This window comes from Enoplosus armatus, chromosome 4 (assembly GCF_043641665.1).
Source record: "Enoplosus armatus isolate fEnoArm2 chromosome 4, fEnoArm2.hap1, whole genome shotgun sequence".
Taxonomy (NCBI): domain Eukaryota; kingdom Metazoa; phylum Chordata; class Actinopteri; order Centrarchiformes; family Enoplosidae; genus Enoplosus; species Enoplosus armatus.
Genome location: NC_092183.1, coordinates 4,283,257 through 4,294,142, shown reverse-complemented (window position 1 = coordinate 4,294,142; position 10,886 = coordinate 4,283,257). Strand labels below are relative to the sequence as shown.

Here is a 10,886-nt window from a genome sequence, read left to right as displayed (position 1 = left end):
GACGAAGGGGTGAGGGAGATGAGAAAAATGAATCAGAACCCCCCCCTTTATTTTATGCAGAAAAAAAACATCTACAATGAGTCGAGAAGTGGAGTACTCTGAGTCTTTCTTTGCAGAAAATATCTCCTGTTTATTTCAGAGCAGTGAGACGAAGGGGTGAGAGCCCCCCTTCCTCTCGTGTGACAACAAACCCGTCTACAGTGAGGCAAAAGGGTGAAAGCCCAGAGTCTTTGTCTCCAGGAAATATCTCACTTTTTATGTCAGAGAAGTGAGACGAAGGGGTGAGGGGGGACCTTAAGCAGTTTCTTCTAAAGATGTCATGTAAGTTAAAGATGATTTAATGTGCTTTTGCAAAATATGACCACTACATTCTTTTTCTTTATTCCTGGACCAGCCCCTTTTTATGCTGCTATAGGCCTAGACTGCTGGGGGACTTCCCATGATGCACTGAGCTTTCCTCCTCTCCCTCTCCATCTTTACACATTCATGTCCCTCCGATGCACGTTACTAACTTCATATCTTCCCCGGAGTTTCTTTGTGCTTTGTCGTCTCGCAGGTTGCTGTGGATCGTGGTCCTGGTACGCCTGGGTGCTGCCGCCATGGGCCTGCTTGACTCTCATCACTACAGTTATGATGTTTAGTCGTAGTTATGTTACTATTTAAGCTGCTATTATTAATCTCAGCTAGTATTACAGCTGTAACTACGATTATCAGTCATATTTCCATTATTATTATAATTATAGCTGCTATGGCTACTGCTAGTGCTGCCATACATCTCTGCCTGTCTCTCCGCTTGTCTGCCTGTCTGTCTGTCTGTGTCTTTCTGTCTGTCCCTCTTTCTCCCTCCCTCTCTCTGTCTCTCTCTCTCTCTCTCTCTCTCTCTCACTCTCCCTCCAACCCAACCGGTCAAAGCAGATGACCCCCCCACCGAGAGTCTGGTTCTGCTCGAGGTTTCTGCCTCTTAAAAGGAAGTTTTCCTCGCCACTGTCGCCAAAGTGCTTGCTCATGGTGGGAACTGTTGGGTCTCTGTAATAACATTATAAAGAGTCGGTCTAGACCTGCTCTATTTGTAAAGTGTCATGAGATGACTTTTGTTGTGATTTGCCGCTATATAAATAAAATTGAATTGAATTGAATTGAAATTGAATAGCACTGAGATTCATTTATTTTTTCTGATCGTTATCACCAATAGTGGTTATATTATTGTCATTATTATTTAATTTACTGTAACCACATTTGGTAGCAGTGGAAGTTCAGTACCATTCATTGTATTAACTGCTCTCGTTGCAACAATGCTATGTTGATGAATACAATGATTTTAGATGTGTAATATGTCAGCTACAGTTATAATACATCTTGAAGACTTAGATAGTTTTTAGTCTTTTCAGTGTTTTGGAGTAGAACGTCCCCCCATCATCTCATGAGGACACCAACCCATCTACAGTGAGGCGAAAGGGTGAGAGCCCTGAGTCTTTGTCTCCAGAAAATATCTCCCTTTTTACGTCAGAGGAGCGAGACGAAGGGGTGAGAGCCCCCCCCCCCCCCCCCCCCCCCCCCCTTCTGCCTGTTTAAGCGAGTTTTTTCTGTCGTGCTTGCTCATGGCTGTAACTGATGGGTCTCTGTGAATAATATTATGTAGTCTAGACCTGCTCTATATGAAAAGTTCCCCGAGATAAAATCAAATCGTATTAAAAAGAACTGAATTGCATCTAAAATTGTCTCATGGCCAGATGAGATTTCTTATGTTGAGTCAAAACAAATCGCAGGCTGCAGCAGCGATGGTGCCCTTTCGTCAATTCTTAAAGTTTCGGCTATGCAGCCACACTCACTGACAGGCAGTTCAGAAAGAAAACATGGTCAAAACCATTGACATAAATCTTGCTTGACAATATCCACAATGGAGGTCCGTTGTCTTCTCCCACTAACACCCCAGGTTTTGCTTCTGCGACCAGAAGCTGCCGTTTTTCTATCGCGCTGATACGTGTCTGTCAGTCGCTCTCTGCCCTGAGTATTGTGACTGACTGTAGCCTCCCCCAGCTCCGTCCAACCCGAGCAAAAGTCCCTTCTAGACTGCTAAAACAAAACAAATCTCTGCTTGGGTTTTGATCATCCAGGATTTTTCCTGAGAAGTGTATTTTAAAAAGACACAAACATTGAAAACTTAGCCCTGTGTCTCCACTAAAAATCAACTTTGACAGTGGACAGGGCTGACGTAATCAGCAAGTGGCCTAACCGTATTGTCAACCCCCCCTCCTGTCAGTACAGTCTCTCATGTGAAATGTTAAGATTCTTTGCGTCACTTTTTGATCAAAACATGGAGGATTAGAATATTGTTCCTCCTGCCCAGCGAGTTTCATGTTGCTCGTAGATCCACTGCCGTGCTATCAAGGCTTTCCAACATGGACAACATCATAACCTCTTACGCAAAACTGAAATGATGCATAAAGACGATGATGATGAAAAAATAAGTAACAAAACTACTGTTCAATTGCACTGATTCATATTTATGAATGCACATTGCGTTCATCTTTGTCATGTCAGTTGAGAAGCTGTTGATATCGCTTGTTTCTCCGTAAGTAGTGAACCAAATGAGGACAATGTGAATCACATGCTAAGGCCTTCACAGTCACAAGATCTTAACCCAACTGCACACGTATGGGAGATTTTGGTGTCAGCCAGCGCTCTCCCCCACCACCACCATCAAAACACCAAATGAGGGAATATGGAGAATCTATGACGGGCAGCACTGAAGCTCCTCTGAAGGCTTGTAGTGGCCAAACACCTTACTACCGTACGTTATGTTGGTTTTTCCTTTAATCTATCACATATATCACTGAAATCCAGTGGCTGGGACGTTGAGAAGTTCTCAGCAAACAAGAGTCTGTGTAGTAAATGTATAAAATAAGTGTATTATAGTAGTAACTCAGTATAATGACCCTTGTTGCAAAGCCGTAGTTTACACCTGTATTTGTACTTTTTAGAAGAGTTTTTGAAATTAGCAGGTTTACTTTAACTCATCTTTTTTGTTTTACCAAAGTGTTTGACTTTGCTTTATTTTCATTACATCCATTACACAGAACAAAAGGCTCTGAAGAGGCACACAGTGGTGAAATGTCACTAAGTGGATTTACTCATGAACTGTGATCAAGTACAAATGTGAGGTATCTGTACTTAACTTTCATTTCCCATTATGTTACTACTCCACTTCATCCCAGAGGGAAATATTGTACTTTTTACTCCACTACATTTATCTGACAGCCATTTACTAGTTACTTTACAAACTTATGAAGAACTTATAAAGAACTTATAAAGAACTTTGAAAATGTGTAAAAAATCAAAATAGCAAAAAGTTTCATCATAAACGATAAGTCATTGATTAGTCAGTTATCAAAAAATTTATCTGCAACTGATTTGATGTCTGATTAACTGACATTTTTCATGCAAAAAAAGTCAAATATTTCACGGTTTCAGCCTCTAATGTGATCCTTGTCTGCTTTCCCTCATTTTAAATTACAGTAAACTGAATGGTATTGACACTTGGACTGTTGTTGGACAAAACAAGTTATCTGAAGGTGTCACTTTGAGCTCTGGCATTTCTCTACTTTTTACAAACCAAACAATAAATGGATTGATCAAGGAAATACCAGCAGATTAAAAATAAAAATTAGTTCCAGACATATATGAAATAGCTAAAAACATTAGCTAGTTGGTCAAAGTTGGTCAAACAACTAAGTTAGTTTAAAGTTAAATGCAGCTTAAACAGCGTATCGTTGTAAATTACGTATCTTTCAACTCAATATCTGTGTTTTTATCGGATAAAAACAAGTTATTTTGTGAGCTTTTTCCTGTTTTATATCCCTGTAAACTAAATATCTTTGAATTTTGGACTGTTGGTCTGACAAAACAAGACATTTGAGTGTCTCAGCTTTTTTTGATGGACATATTTCTCCATTTTCTGACATTTTATTGACAACATCATTAATCGCTTAATTAAGAAAACAATTGGCCAATTAATCAATAATGAAAATGATCATTAGTTGCAGCCCTAACCCCAGTGGGGTTTAGCTTGTGGGGGTACAGGTCCTTGTAATAAGCCAAATATCTCATTATTGACTGTTTGCATACAACAAAGTTTGCTCAAACCAATAGGTTGTATGTTTGGATCAATATGCCAATTTTAAAAACATGCAACAGTTCACAGTTCTCCTTCCCACAGCAGGAGCACTGCAGGTATTATGAGTGCAAATATTACATTCCATTTTGTCCCTAAACAGGATATTAAAAATAATGTGTTATCCCATTACAAGATACATTTTTTGTTTGTGAGTTTTTGTTTCAGAAGCAGTTTGGTGTGTAACAGCAAACGTGGTGGGACATTCAAAGCCAGAGGGATCAGCAGTATCTGAATCTGCTTTTTTCCTAATAAACATCTAAATGCCTCAACACCTGAAGCAGAGTCCCTCTGTGTGACTGGATGAGCATGACACAGAAGATATTTGGAGGATTTTCATGGCATCCTAAACTCTAGGTGGCAGTGTAGATGAATCATTAACAAGAGCAGAGGGAGAGAGAGGAAGTACTTAAGGGAGAAGTCAAGTTTACAGGAGTTAGTGGCAACACAATTTCCCTTTTAGCCAACTAATTAAAACGTGTTCCGTTTATGGCGAATTATGCTGCTGTTGACAGATTAACTCAACTCAGCTCTATTTATAAACACAACAGAAGAAAAGGCTAAACCGAAAGCAAATTTTTTTTTTATTTATTTCCCAAAATGTCTGTCTAAATGTGTTTAACAATAGCACATCTGCTACTATAATTCACTACATTTAATTTCTAAAACGATCATTTATATAATCTATATGTATTTTGTGTTATTATTGTTATGAAAACCGAGCCATCACCATGACAACTGAGCTGTCATCAGTTGAGATTTTTATTTTTTATAGAATTTAGGTTTTCTTTTCTTTTTAAATAAAACAATTAAAAACATACATTTAGTCGTAGTAGAAGTACTAATGAAATTATTAATCCTGAAAAACACGTTCATTAACTTTGTACGGTGATCAAACCGGAAGTTAACCGGAAGTTGAACGCGTTTAGCCGTTAGCTTGACAACAGCACCGTTGAAACTCTCGAGCTGCCCTTGACTGACCCACGTGAGTCAGTTCAGCCTCCAAACTTCATGCTAAGTCGGTAGCTAGCTAAACCAACTAGCTACATTCACAGAAAAAAACTTCAAACTACTTTGAATGTGCCAATTTCAGGCCAAACGACCGCTGGACTCAACTGTCAACTGACATCCGGCTCGGCTGAAATGTCCTGTAACAGTAAATCTCTGCTGTTTTTGCTGCAGCGGTGTGTCGCAGTCAGGCAGGAAACGTTACTGACGGCGATCAAAACAAGAGGCAGCGCGCTGACAGGCAGGTGTGGCTTCATCCAGCAGCGAACATGGACGTCGACAACCGGGACAAAGTGTCTGCAGAGACTCAGTCTGCTTCAGTCCGCAGTGAAAACCAGCCAGTACAGCTTCTGTACCAAGGTTAGTCACATCACATTACGGGGGGAGGGGGGTGGGGGGAGTACCTGATTCATGCCTGTCATCGTTTTTGTTTTGTAAATTGAGTAATTGCAACGTTATTAGGGACAACATCTCAATATTAAGCTTGTGTTTCTACCTAATATGGAGGCCCTGTGGTTGTATCTAGCTGTAAGACATGTATTATTTTAGTTTATATTATGCTTACATGCGACATATTCCTAAACAAAGTGGTGTTTAATCAAATCAAAGTCAAACATCAGGCACACAGAAACCTTGGGACCAGGTTGACATTCTTGTAAACTTCATTATCAATTTTCACGTGAAACTGTGAGCCAGAACTTACTTGTCAACAATGCATTACATTGAGACCTAGATCCACAAAAGTATTGAATTGTTGTTATTTTATTGTTCATGTGTGCTTATGACACTTCAGTTACTTGGTCATCATTAAGGTAAACAAGGCAGCTATGGACTGGATTATAAAATACCGACACTTGTGGTTCCTTGATCGATTAACGGCAACACTTCTACGGGTGATTTCAGTGTGTCGATTGGCGTTGAACAGCCGGCGATGAATTTGTGGTCGCTTCATTCTCATTTTACATCCCTGTCTTCCAGGCAGGAGCACCTGGTGAAGATGATTACCCCCCACTGCCGGCCTATCAGTCTGATTCAGAACCAGAGAAGAAGGAGGTGTACATCGTGCAGGTGAAAGGTCTCCCGTGGTTGTGTTCAGCTCAGGACCTGCTGCAGTTCTTCTCAGGTGAGCGTCACGTCCCGATTAGAGCCCCACTGTGGTGGACAGGTGGACGGGTCGATGTTATTGACAGATATCAGTATTGGGGTGTTGGCGATTCAAATAAAAAGGCAGTATGCAAGAATTTTATGGGTTCTTTCATGTATTTTTGACACTAATAGTTTTTATTCTGCTTTAAATTGAAGGATTTATGTTTACTGTTCAAAATGTTGTCACTTTCTGTTAATGTTCAGATCGTTGTCCAACTGTAACACATCCTGCATCAGCACCTACTGTATCTTTGACATTTCTGGCATTTGATGTAGTGATTAAAGAGTTACGATAGTTTTGAGTAGAAAGCTTTATTGTGCACTGTACTCGAGGAGCGCGTCGTCCACAGATCACAGGGTTGGCAGTTTGATCCTCAGCTCCTCCTGTCCACATGTCGAGGTGTCCTTGGGAAAGACACTGAACCCCGAATTCTCCCGATGTGTGAATGAGAGGCAAATGTAAAGCGTTTTGTATAAAACACTACATAAATGCAGCCATTTAGCCATTTCATTTTATTCTTAAGTTTGCGTACATCCAGATAGTCCAGCATAAAAGTAATGAATGAAAATGAATGAATAATGTCAAAAAGAAAAAGAAACATCGGCCAACGTATTTGCACTGTGCTTCAGAGTGTAGGATCCGTGACGGGATGAGGGGGATCCACCTCACTGTGGACAAGCTGGGGAGGCCGTCGGGACGAGCCTTCATCGAGATGGAGCACGAGGAGGACGTCGGCAAAGCTCTGGAGAAGCACCGTCAGTACCTCGGCCCACGCTATGTCGAAGGTTCGTCTCCAGTGCTGGAAATTTTACGACTTTATACTTCTGTTGTACTACATTTCGGAGGGAAATATTGTACTTTTTACTTCTACATTTATATGATAACGTTAGTTACTTTGCAGATTCAGATCTTTAATACAAAATATAACCAACAAGTAAATGACCAGCTGCAACATTAAAGTGATCTCCGCATGAATGCATCTCATTAAAATCCAGTTATATAATATACATTAATCTGAAGTGGGCCTTTTACTTTTGGTACACATTTTGCTACTACTTGTAATAGAGTATTTCTACACTGTGGTACTAATACTTGAAATACAGATGCTGATTGGACATTTTGACTTAGCCTTAGCAGGAAAATCACAGTTGTAATTGATCAAATGAATGGTGGCTGGATTCCATTTAGCTGCTTCAGTTTCAGAGTCCTGTTATTCAATGTCACACAGTGAACAAGGGACAACTTTTAAAGCATAAATGTCCTGCTCTTTGTGCTTTTGCAGTGTATGAAGTGACAAACAGCGATGCTGAAGTCATCCTGAAGAAAGCCATCCAGACTCCAGCTGCTGACGCGGTGGTGCGGCTCAGAGGTCTCCCCTTCACCTGCACGGTGGCCGACATCGCCCAGTTTTTTGCAGGTGAACGCCGACCACACCCAGATTTACCGGTAACACTGGATCTGTGCTGTCAAACCACTGAACTGTGGCTAGAAACCACACTGACAGACCGAGTGCTGCTCCATTTTGTTTCCCCATGGCACCAGTTGTTAGAGGCCTGACATCCAAACACACACCTCCAATCCAAGATATTACTACAACAACTACTACAACATGAACAACTTCAGTTACTTAAAGTAAAAGTATGTATTATCAGCAACATTTACTTAAAGTAACAAAAGTAAAAGTACTCATTCTGCAGTAAAATGCTCCCTGTCAGTGTTTTACATTATATATGTTGTTTCTGGATTAATGTGTGTGTTGCACTTTACTGCTGTAGACATTTAAGGTTTTAACTACTTTTATATACTGTTGGGTAGTTTCATTTAAAGTTACATAGAATAGAAATACTCAAGTTAAGTACAAGTACCTTAAATGTACTCATTCCACTGCTGGTGTTTCATAACTGGAGAGGTTACCTGGTCGCCCCCAAAGTACATTTGATTGGATTAAATTAATCTATACACGCCTGATTGGAGGATGAGTTCATACTTTAAAAAAAGAGAAACTTGATGTACAGATTCTCCAAAATGCTTTTTCGACAAATGTTTTATAAACAAAGAGATAGAACGATGAACAGAGGGACACAGGATAAAAACTTGGAAATGGTATTTTCCTTTTGTTTAGTGACGAAAGTAAAAGTCAGAATCGGTTTGTGTCTTCCAGGTTTGGATGTCGTGGAGAATGGGATCACCATCGTCACCGACCACAGAGGAAGAAACTCTGGAGAGGGCTTTGTGCAGTTTTCCTCTCAAGAAGCAGCCGCTGAAGCTCTGCAGAGAGACCGAAAGCTCATCGGAAACAGGCAGGACGCCGCACATGCGCCATCGGTATGTTTCTTCACCGGCGTCTCCTCCGATCACTCACTTACTTGCTGCTGTCTGTGTTTGCAGGTTCATCGAGGTGTTTCCCAGCAGAAGTGACGAGATTTACTCTAGTTGGAGGAGGAGGAGTAATTCAGCTTCTCCTCAGACCAGCCCTCAGTCAGCGAACACGAGGACTTCCTCACACACCAACCCCAAAGCTGGTGAGGGGATTTTAGGGCTGTTTCAACTGATTATTTTTAGTCCTCCCCCAAAAGATAACATTTCGCTATTATTAAGAAATTAGTGATAAATGGATTAAGAAAAATAAATATCCCCAATGCAGGAAAAAGCCCTGGATTTGTAGCTCAAATGCTGTTGTTTATTTTTTTACTTTTTCAGAAGGAATTTGGTGCATAATCAGAAGCTCATTTACTTTCTCCCCATTTGTCGCTTCCCTTTCTGTAACTGTAAGTTTTTCTGTGCTGTTAACATCACACGAGGACTGTTTAATGTAAACTGTGATGGTCAATGTCTTCTTACAGCACAAAACAACCATTTGTTGATGTTTGAGGACAAAATCCTGGTTTAAAATTGGTTTAAACTGATCTTTCCATTTAAAATAATCTGTTTTCAGTGAAAATGAGTAAAAATTGATATTATAAATACAAATGAAACCACAAGTGACACATCAGCTAGGTTGGTAGACAGTTGATGTATCAGATAATGAACATGTTTGCTCTCTGGGAACAAAACTGACTATCTGCTCCATCAGGATCCCCTCAGAGCTCGGCCCTGCTGCCTCATTGCGTCCATATGAGAGGACTTCCTTTCCAGGTGTCCGGAGAAGACGTCGTGAAGGTAACAATGAACACGTGGAGGCTGGTTGTGTTGTGGTAGCAGTAGAGGTCACTTGCGAGTGATTTTTTTTAAAAATGCGTTTGTTTTTCTCTTGCAGTTCTTTTCTCCTCTAGTTGTGTCTAAGATCCTGATTGAATGCAGACCTGACGGGAGGCCGAGCGGAGAGGCCGACGTTTACTTCAGCTGCTACCAGGACGCCGCGGCCGCCATGTCCAGAGACAGACTGCACATAGGTGAGGCTGTTAACACCAGGAGCGGCTGATGTAGGCATGTTTAAAAAAAACGCAGGAATTTTCAACTGATGCTGATCTTTATTTCTTTGTACATTAGTATTTGTATTTTTTTATATTCATAAGAATCAGATCAGGTGTTTGAACCTTAAAGCTTCTCTTGACATGAGAAGATATTTACTAATACTTGTCAGGACGTTTGATCAAGTATTTATGTAACCTAAGGAACCTGAGGAGGTGACATGGGCACATACAAACTCTAAATAATGGCATTTTGTCCAAAGCTGGCACTACAAACATAAACCAGTGGTCACTACTCAGTCATTTTATATTTATCCCTGTGCAGTCTTGCATACTTTACGTTACATCCATTTTGATGCAGTTCCAGTGTCAGATTTCAACATTTTTTATTCTTTAAATAACATGTTTGTGCAGCCTTGGTGGACGTCCACAGTCTGAGTGGTTTCTACTGAAGTATAAAGCATTTCAAGCAAAGTGAAAATCAGAAATAAGGATTATCTATTTAACGGTTAGAGATTTAAAGTCAGCAGGTCATCTTCATTTACCATTACCTCCACTCTTTCTGTCTGTTATGACATTATATATGTTACAATATAAAAATAGTATAATAATCATTGCTGTTCACTGTGAGAGTTTCACTTGAGCCTTCTCTAATTTTTAGGAGGAAGATACATCGAGTTATTCCTGAACGCTGTACCAGAATCTGATGGAAGGTGAGAAGCACTGAATAAGAAGAACACACTCTTTAGGTGGTTACAGTATTTTATCTGTCAGCGTTTTGAAACAACTGTGAGGTTTATTAAATCACATTACTGCGGTTACCTTTTTATCTCCCCTCCAGATGTGAATCAACATGTTGTATTTTCTCCTGCAGATGAATGCCGACGCACAGATGCCAGAAACACACACACGGGACTATTGTATTTATTTTACAGCCTGACTTGGACATCGAACAATAAACATTCCTGGTGTCAAAAGAAAAAACTGCCTTCACTGTCTCTATCCAACAAGAGGGACTTAATAAAGTGTGAGATCAACATAGACAACTTATAATAAAGGTCATTTTACTCAAGGTTAGAACATTAAAACTAAACGTTAAAATGTGATCTTATGATTCATCAGCAGCATGAGCAGTACTTAGAGTCAAAAC

At 40.2% G+C, this 10,886-nt stretch overlaps 1 protein-coding gene across 2 annotated transcripts; it reads left to right on the top strand.

Moving 5' to 3' along the window:
* Positions 1-5,161: 5,161 nt before the first annotated feature.
* On the top strand, positions 5,162-10,729 carry grsf1 (G-rich RNA sequence binding factor 1). 2 transcript variants are annotated; one of them, XM_070904568.1, is made up of 10 exons: positions 5,162-5,539; positions 6,158-6,302; positions 6,956-7,111; positions 7,609-7,743; positions 8,488-8,626; positions 8,715-8,848; positions 9,400-9,485; positions 9,583-9,718; positions 10,398-10,449; positions 10,611-10,729. In XM_070904568.1, the coding sequence occupies exons 1-10, from the start codon at positions 5,315-5,317 to the stop codon at positions 10,612-10,614; spliced, it is 1,212 nt and encodes a 403-aa protein (XP_070760669.1). In that variant the 5' UTR covers positions 5,162-5,314; the 3' UTR covers positions 10,615-10,729. The 2 variants fall into 2 exon arrangements, with proteins under 2 accessions (XP_070760669.1, XP_070760670.1); XM_070904569.1 differs by having other exon boundaries at positions 10,398-10,485.
* The last annotated feature ends 157 nt before the right edge of the window (positions 10,730-10,886 follow it).

Bases quoted from the DNA above. Each gene is read 5' to 3' on its own strand.
- grsf1 (XM_070904568.1), top strand. From the start codon at position 5,315: ATGTCCTGTAACAGTAAATCTCTGCTGTTTTTGCTGCAGCGGTGTGTC. The intron at 5,540-6,157 runs GTTAGTCACATC...CCTGTCTTCCAG, and splicing joins AGTACAGCTTCTGTACCAAG to GCAGGAGCACCTGGTGAAGA. The intron at 8,849-9,399 runs GTGAGGGGATTT...CTGCTCCATCAG, and splicing joins ACACACCAACCCCAAAGCTG to GATCCCCTCAGAGCTCGGCC.